The following is a 21,715-nucleotide window of genomic DNA, read 5'->3' as shown; positions in this document are numbered from 1 at the left end:
ACACTCCCGTCTATCTTGTGTACTCGGGGCACACGTATTCTATCTCCTCGTACCCGGACAAGAACCGTTCCATCCTCGCGGAGCCAGAACCCAACAGCCCATCGACCTTGTCTCTCTCGAGCCGTAATTCGTATTCGCCAAAATACGAAGGCGTGTCACTCGTTCTGGAAAATCCCAAACTTTCAAACAGCGTAATGCTGCGATGGTTCGTCTGTCCTATCTTGACCGCAAAATGGTCGAGTCGAGACCGACCAATAGCATGAGTCTGGTCAGCGACGAGTTCCTGTAGTACGCCCTCTTCGTTGGTGACTATGTATCTCATAAAAGCCAAGAGCGCGGCTCGACCATAGCCTTTCCGATGCTCGCTGCGTTCAGCGATCATAAGTTCGAGTTCGCCGACGAGAAGTGACAGCCCCGCGTCGTCTTCGGTCGTCGAGATGAACATGTTCACATCGCCAATCATGGCGTCGGCGTCGAGCAGTCCATTGCGCACCGTCACCATGGACTCCTCCGGTCGACAAATAATGAAAGTCAATTTGTCGGGGTCGGTTCGCCAACTTTGTTGCATGTCATATTCTTCGTCCAGACTAAGTGGCTCGGAAGCAGTGGCTTCTTGGATTTCCTGACATAACATGAGACCCGGGTAAAACACTGATGAATGGCTCGATTCCTACTGGATCTTTCATCCACATATGATATTTTGGGACATGATGGGCTGAGTAGGGCACTAAGAGCACGTGTGCCGTCGATACGGCTGCAGATAGTCAGGAACAATGTCGAAGACGCACAATCGACGTTGATACTGACCGGTACGCTCGTTAATGCGCATTATTCCATAGCGTTTGGCGTGTGGAGGTTTGTGGAAGAGGGAGTATGCAGTAGACGGAGAGGTTGGAAAGTATTTCATGGAATTATCCGAAGATTTTCCGCAACTTCAGCCTCATGATCCATGACCATTCAATTGTGAGGCTGCGTCGTGAATATCGAACTTGACCACCTCGACTTCCAGAGTTTTGGCATCCACGAGAACAAGCTCGCCGGTTTCGTGAAATTTAGGAATTGTGATCAGGCGAACTTGTTGGTCCCGGGGTCCGTCTATCACTGTAGTGTCGAATCGCGGTTGATTGCCCACAAAGAATACATGCGGGCATTGTTCGATGACAAACTGGTCTCGATCTTGGAACGGATAACACCACAGGGTATCTGGTGCTGTAGGGGCACCGCACCGCCATCTCAGCATACTAGCCATGACCTCCAGCCTGCCATCAGCGCCTTTGCCGTCAGGACCACCGTACTCGACATATTTGAGAATGTCATCCACGGGTTGACCACTGTTTCCCATGAATCGCCACCCCTCAATGTCGCCATCCCAAGGATTCGTGACGCTGTCTAGCCATCCAGGTTGGTCGGCCTCTGGGTCGCTGACGTTGGCGGTGGTATATGCTCGTGAGTGCGGCAACATAGCGGGGTGAATAGGTTGTTGCGGTAAACTGACGTTTGCCGGGTCCTGGTCACCTGGTAGAAGTGTTATGGGTATGCTTGGGAGGAGCTCGGCAAGAAACTGGTCCAGCTGGGCAGGTGGTGAAGGATTGTACGCGGCCGCATCATAGCCGTATTTTCTGTTCCCGAGCTTTTTTGGGTCGTCGGACAGTGGCTGGTGAAGCGCAAAATCGGAGACGACGGAGTTTCCAGCAATGATCAAGCGCGATATCGTGCTAGCCTCCTGTCTGTCTTCCGTATCCAAGGCTTCCCCCAGCAAGAATTCACTGAGCAAGGACAGCGTCAAGGTGTCTGCCTCTGTACCCGAAATATTCAAGCCGCTCAAAATAGCAATCTTGTTTCCCGGCCGATCCAGGTCCATTTTCACCTCCTCCTCTTCGTCTCCCTCCCATCTCTTCGGCTGCGACGGCAGTTCTGGAACGTGAAGATCTAACACCTCGAAGTCTCCATTGGCGTTTTCTGTGCCCAGCACCGCCACGATGACACCTGTGACCAACACGTTGTTCTTCAACATTGCCCCTGTCAAGCGCAGACGACCAGATTCGTCTTCAAGCATCACCTGGGTGTCTCCGTTCTCAGAGTAGTAAGGATGCTGTGATGCTGGCCCGGCAACCCAACGATCTTTCGAGATGTCTTCTAGGATGTTGGGCTTCAATGGGAGATCCATGTATATTGTGCCCACAACCCAACATAATTGACCCTGACGAACATCCAGCACTCTTTCCACCCTCTGGGCTCTTTCGCCTGCGATCTCAAAATCATCCCAATCTTCGGCGGCAATCGCTTCGACAGCAGGCTTGAGCTTCGCAAGTCGTAAGAAATACATGTCGCCATATTGCTGCACATAGTGTTTATTCTCCCCCCGTAACAGGCGGTACGAATAGAGCGGGCTGTAGTCGCTTGACACTCTAGTTTGCTCCTGGGCTTTCTCGTCTTTTTGCCAGGGCCGCAAGAGACCGTGGATCGGCGCCATCACGACAGATCATCCAGGTATATGATCTTTGTTTGGGTTGAAGGCACTTGACGAGGTAAGAGTACGGCCGGTGCGTAACACAAAGCACAAATTATTTGACTCCTACACGAGACGCGCAGGGCACGCGTCCAACAGCGTTAATGGGTTCGGTTGGGCCTGGATCCTGTGCGCGGTTCATCACCCAATCACAGACACAGTGGCTGCAGCCTCGGCAAAGGTGGCCAGATCCTCTTCGACGTGGAGTAGCGCGGCCAACGGTGCGCTTTTAGACGAATGCGAATCACTGGCACCGATTCTACGCAGATCGGAAACATATTCCGGTCATGGACATGATACTTCTCTCTGTCGACTCAGACACGCCCTCAAAGGGTGTATTCCTGGGTACAAATAGATTGACGCATCCTGGGCCATCATCGTAATAATGCAACAGGACATGTCTCCTTCGCCGCCCTCTCAATGTCGAGCTTCCGCTCCATCAGCAGTAATGCATCGCGCCCTCCTCTTCCTCCTCCTCCGCCGCCGCCTAAAGAAAATACAGAACGTCGGGCCCGCAAGAACGTATCATTTGCCTGTCAAGCATGTAAGGAAGCTAGACGAAAGGTTCGTCGTGGGGTCATAAGTTAATCTCACTTGGCTTTCCTGATGCAGGCAGATTTTGGGTACAGTGTAGTGGTACACAACCCTGCGATAGATGCATTGAGAAATCCCAGGAATGCATCTTCAAGCAAGAGGAGGATGGCCGACATAGGACCAGGATGAAAAGTCAAATCCAAGAGCACGAAACCCACAGCCAACTCCTCAACAATCTGCTTCTGACTCTGCGTGACAGTTCGGAAGCAGGAGTCGAGGAGACGGTAGCCTTCATCCGGGGCAACTCTTCCTTGGACGCAATAAGCCAGCATCTGCAAGAGAGGAGGCTGGCCATCCGATCAGGACCAGCGTCAGCATCCGAAACGGAGCAAGCATCTAGTTCGGCAGATAATATGCCCTCGACAGACAGCGAGACTCGCGAGGATGGTGCACCAAGGAACGCCGCCGTCCATAGGCCATTAACCGTCAGCGAGCTTGTTGGAACGCCGCCGGATAAAATGTCGCCACCATAGAGGCCATTGCGGAAACCTGCTATTACTCTTGTCACTGACGTTCCTGGACCATTCGCGGTTGCGGGTTATGTCTTGACATGAAAGTTACCGCTGCCGGAATTAGCTGTTTTGCTGGCTCTAGCAGTGAGCGCCAGGGAGAAAGGCATGGGATTTCTGCTCCTACAACGATCAGAGCCCTTCAATCGTTGGGTGCAGGCCCCAAGACCTCTGATAGACCAAGGTCGACTGTGCAACTGACCATTGATGGAAGCACCGACGTTTGAGACGATCACATCACACATGACAGGTGGAGGCTTACTCACAGCAAGACTACTCACCTGGCTGGATGTATGTCGGGCTTTAAACTCCAATCGGATGTCGGGGTCTTGTTTTGGTCTGCCAGCCTCGCGGATGGTATTCGCCTGCGGTAATCGTCAAGTGTTCATTGCTTGTTGGGAAGCAACGTCTCTGTATATGTGTGTTCGAACGCAAAGGTGTCCTGACCTGGATCAGTCCTGAAGAACGTCCTCAAAGCCACGCGCTCTTGTTCAAGTCAAACAGTTCTGGGATAATTAATTGACCGATCTCGATGCTTTCCAGGGGATCATCATTCGACCTGTGTGAAATGTGTTTATCAAAAGCGGATATGGCTATTGATGAGCTCCTTCAGAAGACCTCTGATGTTGTTCTACGACACATATCCGAAAGTATAACACCCTTTTGAGATGTCGGGAAAGACAGAGCGAGGTTAAGCTCTTGTCGCGGTCAAAATGGTTATGTCTGACAACTTCGTGCAGCAATAAGTACCCAATCATAGAGGCTTGGAGGCTTTGTCAGACATGCTTATATTCACTGTCTACCTTAGGTATCTACTGTACTGTGCATACTGTACTCCGTAGGTGCAGTACCTGCATTATGGAGCTAAATTCTCTCCCTCATCTCAGCTTCTCTTCTCCGTTTGTTGCCCAATGATGTCTGAAAATCGCCTAACGAAATGATGACACCCAGTACCCGACATACCATCTCATCGTGGTACAACTCACTTGATCGCCTACACTGTATCTCAGCGGCCTGTATTTATTGTACCTCGGTACCATTATACATGGCCCAGCGACCATGATGAGCAGCTTACTGCCATAGAGCCGCCTCGCCGCGGAGAGCCTCGGTAGTTGCACCCAGTATTGCCAACCCCACAGTTATCATTGTCTGGGGAGCGAGTATTTGAACAACCCCAGGATATTCTTGTAGAACAAAATGCTGACCTAGGCTTCATCGCCGTTGAAATCTGCTCCTCTATTGTTCCCTTTTTCCACCAACTCGAATTTGCAGGATTTCTCTTCACAGCCACTGTTCATGATGTCGTCCACGCCGCCTCTCACCACGCCGTTGACGCAGTTGCTGGGTATCAAATACCCCATCATGCTCGCTGGCATGGCACGAACCTCTGGCGGTCCGCTCGCCGCGGCAGTGTCCAACGCCGGCGGCATTGGAACGATAGGCGGTCTAGGATATACACCAAAGCAACTACAAGAGGTATGGACGCTCTCCCCAGGCCTCCTCCTCGGCACTCAAAAGTGGGTGGCAGACGGCTGACTCGTACAGATCATAGACGAACTGAAGGCTAATCTGAACGATCCCTCGCTTCCGTTCGGCGTGGACCTGGCTCTTCCTCAGGTGGGCGGCAACGCCCGTAAGACGAACCACGACTACACCCACGGCCAACTGGACGAGCTGATCGAAGTGACCATCCGCAGTGGCGCAAAGATCTTCGTGTCGGCCGTCGGCGTCCCGCCGGCCAGGACGATAAAACGCTTGCACGAGGCTAATATCCTGATCATGAATATGGTGGGGGCGCCGAAGCACGCCGAGAAGGCGCTCAAGGCGGGCGTGGACATTGTTTGCGCCCAGGGCACCGAGGGCGGCGGGCACACGGGCGACATTGCCAACAGCATCCTCATCCCCGCGGTGTGCGACGTGGCCAAGAGATACAAGTCGCCTCTGACGGGAGAGCCCGCGCTCGTGGTCGCGGCCGGTGGAATTTATGACGGGCGCAGTCTGGCGAGCAGCCTCATGCAGGGCGCCGTCGGGGTCTGGGTCGGCACGAGGTTCGTCGCGGCCGAGGAGAGCGGCGCGAGCAGATTGCACAAGGAAGCCGTCGTCAGTGCCGACTTCACAGACACCCTGCGCACGCTCGTCGTGAGCGGCCGGCCTCTGCGGTGTAGGATGAACGACTATGTCAAGAAGTGGGAGGACCAACCCGAGAGAATCAAAGAGTTGACGGACAAGGGTATCGTGCCCATGCAGTATGATCTGGAACAAGAGAACGAGATTGACATGCCGTTCCTAATGGGCCAGGTCGCCGCCATCATCAAGGATGTCAAGCCGGCCAGAGCCATCGTCGAGGAAATGGTATCCCAGGCTGTAGACATGCTGAGGTTAGGAAGCTCATATATCGGCGGCCCGAGAAGTAGATTATAGAGCAGAGCACCTACGTAGTTGGGGAGTTGGGGGGGCAATCGCTAAGATGTTTGGATTCGTACAAGTACACTGATCGCCATCAAAGCTATGGCCATAGCCGGACGCAACAAAGCATCCTACGGTTCGCGATCAACCATGTTGCCAGTATGTAATTGCACCCGAACAGAAAACAACAACGCGGCCGAGCCAGTCCCCCTAATGTTGGGCGCCGTTGACCAGAGCGGCAGCTTTCTGACCGTTGGCCTTGTTCGCTACCATCTCTGGCGGAGGCACTGGGCCAAATACAGGTTTGCTGATTTCAACGGCAGACTCTTCTTCGTCTTCATAGCTGATATCGTCGTCCTCTTCGTCTTCGTCACCGTATCCCTCTTCGTCTTCCTCGTCGTAATCACTGGACTCGACGAGCTCTGGCTGTACGGGCGGACCGCGACCTTGTTCTTGCATGCTCTTGATGATGTTCCGCATCTGAGTCTCCTGCTTTCTAAGCCGCTCTAGATCCTCTTTGTCTCGAGTACGCTCCTCGGCCATCTCAAGGATATTGCGGTTCGTCTGGTCATGTTTCCTAGTCAACGTGGCGTTCTCTTTTTCGAGGCGCTTCGTCTTCTTGGACATTTCTTCCATCTCCCTTCTGAATGTCATGAACAACTCATTACTGTTGTTGAGTGTGTCTTCCACCTGCTGCATTGTGAGCAAGATTTCAGCCATTTGTATCGACATAATGAACGGGGTATGGGAAAGGGTCATAAACTAACCTGTTTGAATTTCTCGACATAGATATTGAGCTGACTGCGTAACTCTGCTTCTGTATGAGAGAATGTAGACACCTGGTTTGTGAGCGTTCTGCAACGTCCAGCTTCTGCATCGGCTCTTCGACGTTCGACCTCGTGTTTCGCTTGTAGGTGGGCAATTTCGGCGTCCTTATATCGCAGTATTGCTTTGAAATGCATCTCTCGGATTTCTGCTTGATCTGCCAGTACTTTGCAACGGGTCTTGAATCTGTAAAGCTGAGTCAGTATACTTTGTCTCCCGAATCACTCTTGAATAGCGTACAATTCGTCCAACTCAAGATGGAGGTTTTCATGATGTGTGCTCGTCTTAGAATTCATCACTTCTTGGACGTCGTACAGCATCTGATCGAGTCTTTCGTTGATATTTTCGCGAGCGCGTTTGTCTGTCTCTTCGAGTTTCTTGTTCTCGTCCTTGAGCTTCTTGTTTTCCTTTGTCAATTCTCGACAAAGCTTTTCCAGTTTGTCCTTCATGGTCGCGGTTTTGCTGTGCTCAGACTTTGACTTCTCTTGGTCTTTTTGAAGTTGATCTGCTCGCTTTTTGGTTCGCTGGTATTCCCGGTTCACCTTCTCCATGTCTCGCAAAAGCTCCTCATACTTTCTTTTTGCAAGCTCGAGCTGTCCCGAATGCCCCTCCACACTATTGATCAACTCATTGAGATCTCGTTGGGCCTTCTTGACTTCTCGGTCAACTTCTGCTTGTTGGCTCTTCTCTCCGGCTTTTTCTTGCTCAAGCTGTGATAACCGTGCCTGGATCAATTTCGCATTCTCTTCCGCACTTAACTGCTTATCCTTCTTTGGTTTTGCCTTCTTGCCCGTAGGCGCTGGCGGGGCCTGGTCCTGCGTCTCGCCATTTGTTACCGTCGTGGTCTGAGAGATCGGGCTCTGGGCGATGGTAGCCATATGAGATGCCTTTGACGATCGCCTTTTATTCAATCTCCGGGGCTATTTCAGCGCCGACGACTATCAATGAAACGTGTAGGTGAAGGACTTTCCCCGTACATCTGAGAGCGCAGGTAGAATCCGGTAGGGTCGAGGCGGAGTGGTCCAATTGCTGGATATGCGGGGCTATAGCGAAGTAACACGTCCGCTCAGAGTTAGGATGCTCGATGCAGATATCGACGCCTGAGATCGCAGCTTTGAGAGTCAGTATCAGCGCCCGGGAGTCGCAGTGGTGGAGTGGACTTGCAGATCTTTGCTCGGGGCCAAGCCACACCATACAATGCGCAACAGGGCGGTTCGGACGGGGTATGAGAAAGCAAATTCTTTGTAAACAATGATGCCACCAATAGTGTGTACTGTTGTATGTTGTTATCGTTTCCTGGAACAGGGAGACCAACATGCTGAAATGGGTGTATAACGAAGACCTTGCGAGGCAAGTCCACGATGGCACGTGACTGCACCCGGTGTGGAGGTTGCAAAATCCATTGCCTGTACATCCATCTTGGTCCATCGGCCATTTTCACATCTGTCGACGGGAACAATTGCAACGTTTACTCACCTTGATTTTCCGACAGGACAGCGGTCGTGCTCCATTCCGAATTGGATTTCGGCGCGAAAGCAGCACGAACTGTCATGCTCAGGCATGGTGCGGTTCGCCATGGCCTACAGCGTTGCGCCCGACGACCTGCGCCCAAGACAAGAATATCTCGGAATAGACCAGTTACCAGCAAAGGGTACGCTTCGATAACGGACTTATCGGCATATCCGAAACCGGGAGAAAGTATAGAAGGATTCACCTTGAAAGAGATCAAGCACGTTCCCGAGTTACACTTGACGGCGCTGCGATTAGAACATGACAAAACAAAAGCAGAATATCTGCATGTGGCTAGAGATGACAAGAACAATGTCTTTGCCATCAATTTCAAGACGAACCCTACAGATAGAACAGGGTTGCCTCATATCCTGGAGCATGTCACACTGTGTGGAAGTCAGAAATACCCAGTTCGAGACCCGTTTTTCAAGATGATGCCCCGATCTCTAGCCAATTTCATGAACGCTTTCACCTCCTCCGACTATACATCCTATCCTTTCGCAACTACAAATACGAAAGACTACCAGAATCTGTCTTCAGTCTACCTCGATGCAACATTACATCCACTTCTCAAGCGGACAGATTTTCTCCAAGAAGGATGGAGACTCGGGCCAGAAGATCCTCGAGCACCGGCCACAGAGGAGAACGTGGTCTTCAAAGGTGTCGTCTATAATGAGATGAAGGGTCAGATGTCGGATGCGAGCTATCTGTTCTACATCAGATTCAGAGAACACCTTTTCCCGTCTTTGTACAACTCTGGTGGCGATCCGGAGGTAATGACTAATCTCACCTACGAACAGCTTGTTGACTTCTCCCGACAACATTACCATCCAAGCAATGCGAAGATTTTTTCCTATGGCAGCCTTAGCCTTGCTGAGCATCTTCAGCAAGTTAACGAAACGATATCTAAATTCGACCAGTCGTCCCCGGACTCTGACATCAAGTTACCGATTGATCTTTCTAATGGTCCTCTTGCCTTCGAAGTGCCTGGACCCCTTGATACAATGCAACCAACAGACCGACAGTACAAGTCTTCAATGACCTGGCTTGGTTGTGAAGCCTCAGATATTGTGGAAACTTTCTCTCTCAGCATCATGATGTCGCTTCTGATGAATGGATACGGTTCGCCGCTCTACCAGGGGTTGATCGAGTCGGGTCTCGGTACTAACTTCAGCCCCAACTCCGGGTACGATAGTTCGACCAAAATCGGCACGTTCTCTATCGGTCTCGATGGGATGAAGGCAGAGGACACTGCTGGCTTGAAGGACACAATTCAGAGTGTCCTCAAAGACAAAGCGCATGAAGCATTCCTGCCTCATAAAATCGAAGGCTATATGCACCAGCTAGAGCTCAGTCTCAAACATAAAACAGCTAACTTTGGAATGGGCCTTTTAGAGAAGACTCTGGCTGGTTGGTTTAATGGTGTCAATCCGATGGACGGCCTCGCTTGGAATGAAATCATTGACGCCTTCAAGATACGATTGCGGGACGAAAAGTACCTCGAAAACCTTGTACAGAAGTATTTATTGAATGACGAGTGCTTGCAATTCACAATGGTACCATCCGAGAGCTATGGGGAGACTCTGGAGATTCAGGAGGAGGGACGGAGAAAATCTGTCCTGGAAGAAGTCAAAAAGAATGCGATTTCATCAGAGGCAGCCATTGCCGAACTGGGCAAACAGGAGTTACAGCTGCTCGAGGAGCAAGAGTCTGCTCAATCCGAGAATCTAGAGTCGTTGCCAACGCTCCGTGTGAATGACATTGCACGAGAGAAGGAGAAGAAGCCACGCTACCAATCAACGATTGGTGATGTCAAATGTCTTTGGCGTGAAACATCTACAAACGGTATTACCTATTTCCAGGCAAAACATGTTTTGAAGGATCTTCCCGAAGATCTGAGATTGCTGATGCCGTTGTTCACCGAGTCCTTGATGCGATTGGGCACCAAGAACAAGTCTGTTGGGGATCTTGAAGCTGAGATCCTGCTGAAGACCGGCGGTATCTCCATTTCTCCTTTCACGGCTCCGGAGCCGTGGAGCTTGGACAAATACAACGAAGGGTTACTCTTGAGTGGTCATGCGCTTGACAGAAATGTCCCAGCTATGTTCGAGCTGATTCGCACATTGCTATTGGAGATCGATTTCACGAACCCTAAATCCTCTGCTGCTATACAGGAACTTCTAGAATCAAAGACATCCGGCGCCTTGGACGCCGTTGCAGAGAGTGGTCACCACTTTGCTATAACCAGTGCAGCTGCCGCTCTGACCAGTCGAGGCACTGTTCAAGATCAATTGTCGGGGTTGGCCCAAATAGAAGCCACAGCTCGAACGTTGAATGCGGCACGGAAGGACCCCGGAAGTCTTCAGGAGGTCATTGAGAAACTGCAAAGGATCCAGTTATTCGCCATTCGTAACTCTCCAGATCTATCAATGCGTCTGGTATGCGAACCTGAGTCGGTTTCGGCCAATCGCTCCGTGACTGAAGCCTTCCTTACGCAACTCCCAGCGGGTCCAGCAAGTATTGCAAGTTCTAGCTCGCGCTCTGTTGTGCCAGGATCTTCACTGTCAAGAAGAGCATTTTTCAACCTCCCTTTCCAGGTATCATATACTGGCACCTGCCTGCAAACAGCGCCATATTCCTCCCCCGACAAAGCTCCTCTAACCATTCTCGGCCAGCTTCTAGTTCATAATTTCTTGCATCCTGAAGTGAGAGAGAAAGGCGGTGCTTATGGTGCTTGGGCAAGCGCAAGTCCGGTCAGCGGTCTTTTCACCATGTCTTCATACCGGGATCCAAATCCCCGGAATTCTCTCCAGGTCTTCAGTCGTGCTGGAGAGTATGCTCGAGACAAGGAGTGGAGTAGTCGGGAATTGGAAGAGAGCAAACTCAGCATTTTTCAGGGCATTGATGCTCCCAGCAGTGTCAGCAGCGAGGCGAGTAAAGAATTCATGTACGGCATAACAGAAGACATGGACCAAAAATCACGGGAGAACTTGCTTGATGTTACCAAAGAAGATGTTCAGCGAGTCGCACAGAAGTACCTTGTTGAGCCATCTCCTGAGCTAAGATCTACCTGTATTCTCGGGGAAAAGAAGGACTGGATCGGACAAGACCCGGAACAATGGCAGGAGAAGAGCCTGCAGATGACTGCTTAGGTTGTATTCCCGTTCATGCAGGTGAGTGTTGTACAAAATGGCTGTATATTAATTTCCACTCCCGCAGAGATACCCTCAATGTACGCATTGATGTTCCATTCTTTTCCATGTCCTGTCGTGCATGTTCCAATCCCTTTACTTTGTTTTCAGCAGCGCGACTCGAACAGAACATACGTCTCCGGCTTCATTCATGCCATGGCCGGAGATCACAAGTCACAAATGCCTCTGAGCATTTTCCGCGCGAGATCGAGGAGAAAATGCCCTGCTCTTTCACGACAAACTCATTTCCGAGTGATGTTTGGCGGAAGAGCTTTGCTGATTCATGACATACCTATTTCAGACCTGTTAATCTTTGAGATCAAGGATTAGCAGACTAGAGGTGTGCGTACATCCTGTGATTCTTATGCTCTATACCCATGCCAGGGTGTTTGAAACTATCAAAGGTAAATTGTCCATGTCAGACTAGGTCCTGAGGTTGCGTCGATATGATATTACATTGAGTTACAAGAGTCTGCCGATCTCGACGTGGTTTTGGTTTGGTCGTAACCAACCACTCCGTTCACTTTATTACCACTGCCTTGTGACTTTGAGCAATCATTCACAGCTCAAACTTGATCCGGATCACAAGGCAGTGGTTACACTTGCTCACGCAGCATCTTTTTTCCCCAGCCCCTTTCATCTGTTCCTATAAGGATTCTTTGTTCATTCTATTTCCATCTCCTTCTGGCGAGTCACGTAGTGTACCTGACGGAGTCAACCGCATTTCGTGCTTCTTTCCATCTCATTTTGAATATCTTACTACCCATATCGCCTTTATCCTCTCTCACAAACTTGACATGCCTGTCACCAGTTTGCAAGATTCGGACAAGGATCCGGACAAGAATTGGGATAACGATAGGATATCGTAAGTCTAGAAGTCTTCATTCCTTCGCAACGACCCTACAAATCATGTTGACGGACTGTGATCTAGCTTCGTCTCCCAGCTCAACAAAGCAGAACCTCCTGGCTTGACAATAATCGTCGGAGAATATAGCTGGAAAGCCCATGCCCGGAAATTATGTAGCTGCTCCGAGTTCTTCAAGAGAATCATGCTCTCTCATGAGGTATGTCGATTTACATTTCAAAGGCTGAATATCATTGTACTGACAAGTTTGTGCGAGGGTGCCATTAATGTGACCCTCACTCTCCACGAGGAAACCCCCATACTTGTCGGCAGTCTTTTGCGTTGGCTTTACACACTTCACTATTATGAACCAAAGGACAACGACGCCACGCAGACTGACCCTTTGGTGCCGAATCTTCGTCACATCATGGCCCAGGGACGAGGTGCACCAACATGGGACCTTAGCCCCATGCTCGACCGACAGATTTTGGAAGAGCCCGACTCGTTCCATGCACAGATGTACTGGCTTGCAGATAGATATCAGATCCACAAACTCAAAGAAGAGGCCATTGCCAAGTTCAAATATCAGTTACTTCTATTCCCGGATGACCTTGTCCTGAACCTGAAGCACTTGCTCGGCTGTCCAAACGAGTCCATGGCAGAATCCGCAGCTCGGGGTCCATCGTTGACACCCGTAACCATAGCCACTCCTTCCATGCCGGTTCCTTCAGGCGGTACAGTGGCTGGACCCGTCGAGATATGTCAAGTTTTCAACCCTTCTAACGCGCTCAACGGGATCAACGGAGACACGGGCTTGCATCTCAAAAGCACAGCGCAACCTGAAGAATCAACGACCATGAACACGGCTCTTATCTTGAATCCAACCCCGGAACAAGAAAGGGCGATTAGGAGGCGCACTATAACCCTCGAAGACGACACCGGTCTATGGTATTTCCTGGTGGCTAGGACTAGCGAGTTGTTATCCCAGCATATCAACGACACCACCTTCAGCACGATAATGCAGGGCAATCCATCTTTCCAATGGGCCGTCCTCCAGCAAGCCGCAATCAGGCATACCACAAATCAATTTACCATTCAGGAACTACGCGACGAAGTTCAGGTTTTGAGCGATAGAATCAGAGTGCTCGATGAAGACCGAATATCACTCCTTTCATACACGTCCGATCAACCCACATATTTTCCCATCACACCACCTCCGAGAGGAAGAGAGCTACCGCCATGTACTGGCGCTGCTTCTACTCCGAAAGCCAGGAGGAGCCTAGTATAACTTCATAGGGAGGCTCTCCAGGAAGGGAACCAAGGAGCGGTTGGTGGCGACACGCGTGCAACCCCGAGCTGCACAAGGACGGCAATACAAGATACAGCACTCGGCTCACACAGCACTTGAACTGCATTCATTGCGGAAATTCGAATTGCGAAGATGCTTACTATTATAAGAACTGAACCGGAAGGGGCGCATTCGGAGGCAAAAGAGCCCTTGTCTATTCGAGAGGAATAGAGCCTACAATTGCGTTGACAAGTTTCTGGGAAACAATCACAAGGCAGTTTTGAATAACGAAACGATCAAAAGTTTGCTTTTCAAACCAATCATACTGAGAGATACACATGATGCTCGGGATAATTCATCTTACCTGTTCATTGAACCCAGCTTTGTTACTAATCGCATGTCACAATGAGCTTTATCCCCTTTTCATGGCACAAGTCATGGCACGGAGGGTACCATCTCTTTGTCATTGACGCGCCTTGCAAAGCACACAATGTCTGGTCTCTAAGACAGGACAAGGGCAACGCTCCTTCCTTGTCCAAGCCTAGGGGCATAATAATGGCCGATGCCCCTCGGTGACTGCCTCGATTTTACGACAGGACATTCACCACAGCCTCGATCTCCAAGAGTATCTTCAACCAAATCACCCGTGACTCTGAGATCGAGACCGGTAGCTTCATCAGCCAGAACACCGCAATCATGGATCGTGAGGAAAGAAACTGGAATCTCATCGAGGCGAATACGGACGGGTTTGTTTATGCTAACATGTCAGGATTGCAGACTTTTGATGCGGAGGACATCATCAGCTTCTACGCAGCCAACTACCTACCCGAAGAGCAGACGGAGGACGAACAAAATCGAATCATGCAGACGTTTATAAATGCCATTCGCCGCGTCGGGCTTGTCGACTTGCCGTATGCCGCTATACTCGCCGGTCGTCTCCCTTGGCCCGCCGACAGCCCAAGAGAGTCTCCTACCAGACAATTCCCGGAATCGCCAGCTGCCCTCGACGTTTACAGTCCTGTAGACAACGACCCGTTGCCCTCCCCGATCGACAGCGACAGCGACGGCTCCTGGCCCGAGGAAGAGGACGCCGACGAGCTGCATATGGACCCACCCTACTTCCAGTTCCGACTTGTTACTTCAAACGAACCAGCTCGACCACGCAGCACGTCAGAACCGTTCTATGAACCAGACGTTGACTGTGCGGCAATGCTGAACCATCTCCGTGACAACATCTTGGACTTGAGGCGTCTCAAGGACGGGTTTTCCCAAATGATTCCGGTAATGAAGGAGCGGGTCAACATCGTGCGCCGATTCTCTTTCTGCACTCAAGCTAAAACTAGCGAACTCGTCCGGCTGCTAACTGACGCGGAGCTTACAATCTCTGAGATCTCGCTCCCGAACGAGAACGGTCTGTCACACACCCGTTGGGGGGTGCTGTGCCGAGCCGTTCACAACGCCGAAGACATGCTGGTCAGCCTGAAGGGCGACTTCAGCAGGGTCGACCAACATCTGATCGAGTTTGAGCGGACCTTGGTTGGTGAAGAGAAAAAGACTCGTCTGGCCCTGTTTCGCTATGAACGAGCGAGGTACAGAAAACCTTTCCAGGATGTGGTGGACAGTCTGCGGCTTTCACACCTACGTGAGCAGTTTGCATTCCCTCGTTTGAGTCCCGACCCGAGGCCGCTTGATGCTGCGGCTCTCGCCGCTATCGCAGCCGAGGACGGCGACTGCGTCATCTGCCGCGAGGACCTAGGTGAAGGTGAAGCCGCCGTCATCTCCTACGATTGCATGAAACCATATCACACGGATTGCCTTCTGAGTTGGTTCAATGAAACACTTGCTCACACGTGTAACGACATGACGTGCCCGTCGTGCAGAGAGGTGTGTTATACAGACGATTACGGCGAACTGGTCGAACACAGAAATCGGCAGCTGCGGTGTTTGTGAGGCGCCTCAGGCTTTCGAAAAACAGGTAAGGATTGTTTAGGTCAGTCTTGGTCAGTGCTCATTCATTGGTTTTGAGATTAAGAGAAGGAGGTGGGCGTTGTTTGATTTTTAAGAACCGAGTAGAGGCTGGGCCCTGATAGAAGGTAGGTGATAGGTGGTAAGTGGTAAGTAATACTGATTTAGATATCTTTGTTTATACAACAGTCAATACGCCAGAACGCTCATTGCATCTTGAACTCGCTTCATGTAACCCTCGGCGCAACACAAAAGCAAAGCATGACTTGTAGCCCCCTAAATTTCCGAAACAGAACGCCTGGTCCAAAAAGGTACGGCAGAGCCGTTTGACTGAACTTTTTGTACATCCGTGGTCTCATCCCATGTGGATAATTTCACGTCTCATCAACAGAGAGAAGAGAGATTCTTTGCTATCATTTCATTAGTACTCCCTAAGTATGAACACATTTCGTAGACTAGTATCTCAGGCAATGTTTCCCGCCATGCCCTGTAAAAGTCGCGTGATGTCAGTACATGCGTACGGTTTGCACCAACAACAACAACAACGAGGGGGCTGGTGGATTGAAGGGGGAACAAGACGTACCAAGAAAATTGCCTGGACCGCCAGTTGCAGACTCCACAGGCCAACCTTTTTGAAGCGTCTCAAACGTGCCTGCTCGTCCGTGACGTCTCTCGCGAAGGCGTCGTAGACCTCGGCGGACAAGTCGTCCATCAGGCCAGAGTCGAAGACGGTCCAGCTCCCGTCAAAGTCAGAGAGGCGTTTCACGACGCGGCAGTTGATGGGTATAAATGTTCTCCGAGAATTGATGTACGCCACGATCGGGCGTATGAGTGCGTTGTTGATGTACGACAAGTCCCTGGTGAAGAGGGGGACTACGGCGCGCACGTCGTTGAGATGGATACGGAGGTCCATCACCAAGTATCGCTTGTCTTCCTCCCTGACGGCCTTGGGCTCGGTGGACGCAGAGAGAACGCCGCCGCCGTCGTCGGATGCGACGGAGTCTGCGTCGTCGCGAGGAGAGATGAGGTCAACGTGTTTGCGTGAGGTCAGTGCTTCTTCCATCCGCTCGTAAAAGTCCGTCATGACTTTCATGACGGATTCTTCAAAGTCGTTTGGAATCATCACGTCGGCTACGATGTCGACATTGCCTTCATGGATCCACGACAACGGCCCGACAGCACCGCGGTTAAGGTGGTCAATGTTCATTGCGTCGATTCTGATCCGTGATTGCTTCCTCCACGGTTCATTAGACGGATCGTCTGAATGCTGCAATGTGGCGCCAGTGTAGGAGTGTGTTTGGCGGGGATGGATGGTAAAGAGGGATCGGTCGAATTCGCCAGTCATGCTGTTCGCTCCAAGGAAGTCGTAGAAGAGCCATTGTTTGCGGAGGCGGGGAAGGTCTGCGTTGTAGATGCTGACGGGGAATGGGCGGAAGCCTTCTGGCTGTAGGACGGTGACAAGAAGATCTTCGATCTTGAAGGATTCGATTTCAAAGTCACCTGGGTTATGTTCGTGACGGTATGATTTGGGGTCGATTTGTTCATCGGTCCAGAAGACGTGGGTCCGGTCGACCACGCCTCGGATATGTTTTATCTCGACGTTTTGTAGAGGTCCTTTGGAGTTCCACCACTTGCTGAACGATAATGTGACGTTTACTTCGCCGATTGTGATGTCAAACTGCGTGTAGTTCTGTTCTTCTGGTGGCACGGGGTCTTCGGCAGACGAGGCTTGTGCCGCCGCCTCGGGCGACCCCTTTGTCACTCGGGAATTGCTTTTGCCTGGTCTTCTGGAGACAAACACGTTCTTGAATGTGATGACTCCATCACTCCATTTTGGGACGATGGCAGATTCGAACACCACGTGAAGGCCGGACGACTTGGTCAAATAGTTGCCGATCCAGCCGGCCAACGTTTCCTGAGCGAAGACTGTATTGATCGCGAGTATGGCCAGCGAAACAAAAGTCGTGGTCCCTACAACAATCCAGATGACATGACCCAGCGCAATCCACGAGATGAACCCGACAATCTCATCAACATTAAATGGTCGGGTGCTCTTAATAGTCAACCACTTGAAGCGAACCTTGAGCCGCGACCAGAATCCAGTAGCGGCAGCCAAAAGCTCTTCCTTTGTCGGACGATGGAACTGCGGCATGTGGATTCTGTCATAAAAGTGCTCATGATGGGATTGGCTCTGTCCTGTCTCGGGTCTGGAGGTGCTTTGTTCCTGTGATACTTCAGGCTTTGAGGTTTTATTCTTTGCTTCTTGTTCAATTCCTTCTCTTCTCGAGGCCGGCTTTTGCGTGCGTCGCTGGCTTTGATGGAACCCTCTTTTTAAAATTCGGGCTAGACGAGTCTGTGGCCATGGGTCGGCGCTCCTCCCAGCCAAGTGTAAACCGAGCGTTGACGCCGGTGCTTGGAAAGAATAACTTATTGGGCTGGATTTTGCGCCAGACACTGGTGTTCCGACGGGCAGTCGACCAGCTTGCGAGGCGAGAAGACCGCTCCCACGGAGTCCCTTGGCAGCTTTAGTGACATAGCTGTTTGACGGACTCTCCAAGACTGCTATTCGTCGTGGCGTATGGTATCTGAAGCTTCGGTACAGGGAAGAGGTTGCAAGCCTTTGTGTTACTCGAGTCGTCCGGGTGGCCAGTGCGGGAAATTTCGAGACATCGCGTATGCCTCGGACAAAGACATCCGTCATAGTCGGGCGGTCATAATGATAAAGTTGGGTTTGTGCGAGGAATATGGAGAGGAAATCTCGTAGAGGCAGAGTGAGGCAATTGAAGGATGAAAGGAAGCAAGGAGGAAGAGAAGCATGTGCATGAATAATGATGCAAGCCGGAAAAGCCTCGTTTCGCCTGGCGATGGATCGTAAACTTGATCCATGCATTTTCATGCCTTTTCAGCCCAAAAGGTCAAAACCCGCTGCGGAGAAAATTATTTCTTCGCCCAACCCCGAATCCCTCACAACCGCCAAACCTTTCACAGAGGCAAGTGATATTCTCTTGTTCGAAACAAAATCCAAGACACTGCCGTCATCGACAGGATGCCTGCCCCTACGGCGCTGCAACGCGCTCCTGAAGCCTTCGCAGAAACAGAAGCACACCTCCAAGAGCCCTCTTTCGACCAAGCCGCCGACGAGGCAGGTGACCTCGACCTGGTCACCGCAACACAAGACGCCCTCTTCTCTTCAGAAAAGACAGACGATACAAGCATGCAACTCGACGAAGAAGGCCGCCCTCGCTTTGCACCAGCGGCCCAAGCAGATTCTCTCACTACTGTCCGAATACAGTCCCGCAAAGTCCCCATCCCACCACACCGCATGACCCCGTTAAAAACCAGCTGGCCCAAAATCTACCCTCCGTTGGTCGAGCACCTCAAACTCCAAGTGCGCATGAACATCAAGTCCAAAGCAGTGGAACTACGGACTTCGAAATTTACGACTGACTCTGGGGCCTTGCAGAAAGGCGAAGACTTTGTCAAGGCCTTCACTCTCGGATTCGATACTGATGATGCCATTGCTCTCCTGAGGCTGGACGATCTTTACATTGAGACTTTTGAAATCAAGGATGTCAAAACCTTGCAGGGCGAGCATCTGGGACGAGCGATTGGTCGGATAGCAGGCAAGGATGGCAAAACGAAATTTGCCATTGAGAATACGAGTAAGACGAGAGTTGTGCTGGCGGACAGCAAGATCCATATTCTAGGTGGGTTCCAGAACATCAGAATAGCCAGAGAAGCAATTGTCAGTTTGATTTTGGGTGCGCCGCCCGGAAAAGTGTATGGGAATTTACGGACAGTTGCAAGAAGAATGAAGGAACGATTCTGATCGAGGTGCGAGACTTGATCTATGACAGGTATGATGGGCAGAAAAGGGGCGTTACAGAAGGGGTTCCTGCTTTTTTCGATACCTGAAATCGGTCATTTGCGAAATTTCATGCTTTGGTCAGATCATATACAGCGTACAAGCATGAGACAGATATGAATACCATTCAATATTGAATTGGTCAAATTCCCATTCGCCATACTATGCATACAATGACAACGCCACCAGAAGCCAGCACCTTTTCTAACCTGGTCTAGTCCCTCTTGAGAGGCGTGAATGTTTCTTGAATCCCATCCTTCGTGATGATGAACATCTGAAGACCGTCACCAACTTCGATGTGTCGCTCAGTGGCGCTTGAGAAGGCATCCTTGACCAGTCCCACCACGACGTCTTTCGGCAGACTTTCGATTGGTCTTTGTTGCAATTCGTGTCCATATCCTGAGGCCGGAATATATTGATTTTTGTAGTTGACCTGGTTGTCCAGGAAAGGCATGATCAAACTGGCCGCTGCACCAGCAGCTCGACACTGTTCCCGCTCGTAGCTACCAACCGGATCGTAGCTGTACAATGCTCCCTTTCCGTCCTCATCTAGACCACCGAGGATTGCATGGACGTAATATGGAAAGAATCGCTTCTGGTAGAGGATCGTGGAAAGTCGCTGTGCGCACGCCTTGACACTCATGGGTTTGCCATGTTGGTACTTGTACATCTTTGCAATCGCATCGAGCCGTTCTTTCAACGCATGTCCGTCTGCTGCAAAGCCAACCACCGACAGAACGATACGTGATGAGTCTTCTTCATCTCCAATGCGGAAGAGCTTTGGTTCGTAGCGGGTGTTGATGTTGTAGCCGGAGGTCGATCGCGTATCACCAGCGAGGATAGCAAAGTCAGCGCCAGTGATTCCTAATGTTGAACCGCCATTGTCCGTGTATCTGGGATACGGTCAGCCTGCTGAATTCAATCCTATGAACAGCTTCTCAAACTAACGGGTAGAAAGCGTGTTGCTTCGTTCCGGCTGCATCAGTAGCAGCGGCAGAGTTTGAGAACGAGTAGCCAGGCTGATCTGAGGGCATAGCTCCGGTATTGAGTAGGGAAGCCATGTTGAAGGAGTTATTGAGAAGGAGTGTTGGAAAGTCGTAAATGTCCTAGGACTTGACGTACTGTGTAGTCGCAATCGCCGTATGCCTGACACGGGCTGGTACTGAAGCGCAATTGCACACCGTAGTTAATCTACGGCGAACCATTAAGCCAATAAACGCATTCTGATATCCCTACAGAATATTTGAACACATGATGATCACTGATCAGTCTCAAGATTTCCTTGTCCCTACCGCTTCTAACCACTCTTTAGTGCGGGGAAATTGACCGTTTCTTTCTCGAAGTCCATGCGGGATGAGCGCACTTGTGGCCTATGAAAGTAGCAGCGAGGAGGATGAAGTTGCAGACGACAACAAAGGTCAAGATCAAGATGCCACCACATCAAACTCAACGGGACACCATAACCCGTATATCGGTTCCAAGTCTCCTATCAAGCCTGTTGAACTCAGTTCACACATTATCACCCCCACTGCCCACGCCGACACAGTTGGGCCTATGGTAGGTCCATCTATGCCAAGTCAGGTGGACAGTGAAATCGAGGACGAGCCTTTATCAGAACTTCAACAGTCCATGACTGAGCGAGACATTATTCACCAGCTTACATTTGCATCGCATCCCATGACGTCGCTCCCTCAATCTCCGCCTGGCTCTCCCAACCCGGCGGTTGAAGCCAGGTTCAAGAAATTTCTTGACTTGAAGACGAGAGGAACTCACTTCAACGAGGACTTGGCTAGCAAATCAGCATTCCGCAACCCCGGTCTTCTCGCCACCATGATGCTCCGCGTAGGTTTGGACGAAGAGGATCAATATAAGACATCGCTGCCCAAGCAAGTTTGGAATCCTACAGGCTTTCCAAAATCTGCATACAGAGAAGAGCTGCTTCGAGCCCAGCAGACTCTACGCGATCAAGAATTGGCCACGAAAAAGAGCCTTTCTGCGTCAGGAAAAAGAACGATCGAGTTCACTTCTGCAGGGAAGTCCGGGGATAGTAGCCGTGATTCCACCCCCGGCATGCCAAATAAACGGAAACGACCTTGATCATGGATCGAAGCAGATCCGCGATGATGTTTCGGATATTGTAGCAACAGAGCCGACGACAAGCCTTGACAAATTCATCGACTGGGCCTATTCTTACCAGAGATAGGAGGCTT

At 50.8% G+C, this 21,715-nt stretch overlaps 12 protein-coding genes across 12 annotated transcripts; 7 read left to right on the top strand and 5 right to left on the bottom strand.

The window, feature by feature from the left end:
- Positions 1 to 10: 10 nt before the first annotated feature.
- On the bottom strand, positions 11 to 907 carry PV08_04796 (uncharacterized protein; the record flags this gene model as incomplete). The annotated part of the gene is made up of 3 exons (XM_016379140.1): positions 11 to 622; positions 675 to 754; positions 808 to 907. 3 exons carry the CDS (start codon positions 905 to 907, stop codon positions 11 to 13), a joined length of 792 nt encoding a protein of 263 aa, XP_016237817.1.
- Positions 908 to 940: 33 nt separating this feature from the next.
- Positions 941 to 2,473, bottom strand: PV08_04795 (uncharacterized protein; the record flags this gene model as incomplete). Its single annotated transcript, XM_016379139.1, has 1 exon — positions 941 to 2,473. One exon carries the CDS (start codon positions 2,471 to 2,473, stop codon positions 941 to 943), a length of 1,533 nt encoding a protein of 510 aa, XP_016237816.1.
- A 755-nt stretch (positions 2,474 to 3,228) lies between these two features.
- On the top strand, positions 3,229 to 3,576 carry PV08_04794 (uncharacterized protein; the record flags this gene model as incomplete). The annotated part of the gene is made up of 1 exon (XM_016379138.1): positions 3,229 to 3,576. One exon carries the CDS (start codon positions 3,229 to 3,231, stop codon positions 3,574 to 3,576), a length of 348 nt encoding a protein of 115 aa, XP_016237815.1.
- Positions 3,577 to 4,911: 1,335 nt separating this feature from the next.
- On the top strand, positions 4,912 to 6,033 carry PV08_04793 (uncharacterized protein; the record flags this gene model as incomplete). Its single annotated transcript, XM_016379137.1, has 2 exons — positions 4,912 to 5,088; positions 5,158 to 6,033. The coding sequence occupies 2 exons, from the start codon at positions 4,912 to 4,914 to the stop codon at positions 6,031 to 6,033; spliced, it is 1,053 nt and encodes a 350-aa protein (XP_016237814.1).
- Positions 6,034 to 6,228: 195 nt separating this feature from the next.
- On the bottom strand, positions 6,229 to 7,721 carry PV08_04792 (uncharacterized protein; the record flags this gene model as incomplete). Its single annotated transcript, XM_016379136.1, has 3 exons — positions 6,229 to 6,708; positions 6,786 to 7,029; positions 7,084 to 7,721. The coding sequence occupies 3 exons, from the start codon at positions 7,719 to 7,721 to the stop codon at positions 6,229 to 6,231; spliced, it is 1,362 nt and encodes a 453-aa protein (XP_016237813.1).
- Positions 7,722 to 8,393: 672 nt separating this feature from the next.
- PV08_04791 (uncharacterized protein) lies at positions 8,394 to 11,504 on the top strand (the record flags this gene model as incomplete). Its single annotated transcript, XM_016379135.1, has 1 exon — positions 8,394 to 11,504. The coding sequence occupies one exon, from the start codon at positions 8,394 to 8,396 to the stop codon at positions 11,502 to 11,504; it is 3,111 nt and encodes a 1,036-aa protein (XP_016237812.1).
- An 836-nt stretch (positions 11,505 to 12,340) lies between these two features.
- Positions 12,341 to 13,675, top strand: PV08_04790 (uncharacterized protein; the record flags this gene model as incomplete). Its single annotated transcript, XM_016379134.1, has 3 exons — positions 12,341 to 12,408; positions 12,475 to 12,607; positions 12,665 to 13,675. 3 exons carry the CDS (start codon positions 12,341 to 12,343, stop codon positions 13,673 to 13,675), a joined length of 1,212 nt encoding a protein of 403 aa, XP_016237811.1.
- Positions 13,676 to 14,371: 696 nt separating this feature from the next.
- PV08_04789 (uncharacterized protein) lies at positions 14,372 to 15,625 on the top strand (the record flags this gene model as incomplete). Its single annotated transcript, XM_016379133.1, has 1 exon — positions 14,372 to 15,625. The coding sequence occupies one exon, from the start codon at positions 14,372 to 14,374 to the stop codon at positions 15,623 to 15,625; it is 1,254 nt and encodes a 417-aa protein (XP_016237810.1).
- A 478-nt stretch (positions 15,626 to 16,103) lies between these two features.
- On the bottom strand, positions 16,104 to 18,341 carry PV08_04788 (uncharacterized protein; the record flags this gene model as incomplete). The annotated part of the gene is made up of 2 exons (XM_016379132.1): positions 16,104 to 16,127; positions 16,224 to 18,341. The coding sequence occupies 2 exons, from the start codon at positions 18,339 to 18,341 to the stop codon at positions 16,104 to 16,106; spliced, it is 2,142 nt and encodes a 713-aa protein (XP_016237809.1).
- A 345-nt stretch (positions 18,342 to 18,686) lies between these two features.
- PV08_04787 (pre-rRNA-processing protein PNO1) lies at positions 18,687 to 19,469 on the top strand (the record flags this gene model as incomplete). The annotated part of the gene is made up of 1 exon (XM_016379131.1): positions 18,687 to 19,469. One exon carries the CDS (start codon positions 18,687 to 18,689, stop codon positions 19,467 to 19,469), a length of 783 nt encoding a protein of 260 aa, XP_016237808.1.
- A 250-nt stretch (positions 19,470 to 19,719) lies between these two features.
- Positions 19,720 to 20,566, bottom strand: PV08_04786 (uncharacterized protein; the record flags this gene model as incomplete). Its single annotated transcript, XM_016379130.1, has 2 exons — positions 19,720 to 20,398; positions 20,454 to 20,566. 2 exons carry the CDS (start codon positions 20,564 to 20,566, stop codon positions 19,720 to 19,722), a joined length of 792 nt encoding a protein of 263 aa, XP_016237807.1.
- Positions 20,567 to 20,858: 292 nt separating this feature from the next.
- On the top strand, positions 20,859 to 21,602 carry PV08_04785 (uncharacterized protein; the record flags this gene model as incomplete). The annotated part of the gene is made up of 1 exon (XM_016379129.1): positions 20,859 to 21,602. One exon carries the CDS (start codon positions 20,859 to 20,861, stop codon positions 21,600 to 21,602), a length of 744 nt encoding a protein of 247 aa, XP_016237806.1.
- Positions 21,603 to 21,715: the final 113 nt, after the last annotated feature.

The sequence above is a fragment of the Exophiala spinifera genome (genome assembly GCF_000836115.1).
Source record: "Exophiala spinifera strain CBS 89968 unplaced genomic scaffold supercont1.3, whole genome shotgun sequence".
In the NCBI taxonomy this organism is placed as follows: domain Eukaryota; kingdom Fungi; phylum Ascomycota; class Eurotiomycetes; order Chaetothyriales; family Herpotrichiellaceae; genus Exophiala; species Exophiala spinifera.
Note: the sequence above shows the minus strand (reverse complement) of the source record. Positions and strands in the feature narration are given on the sequence as shown.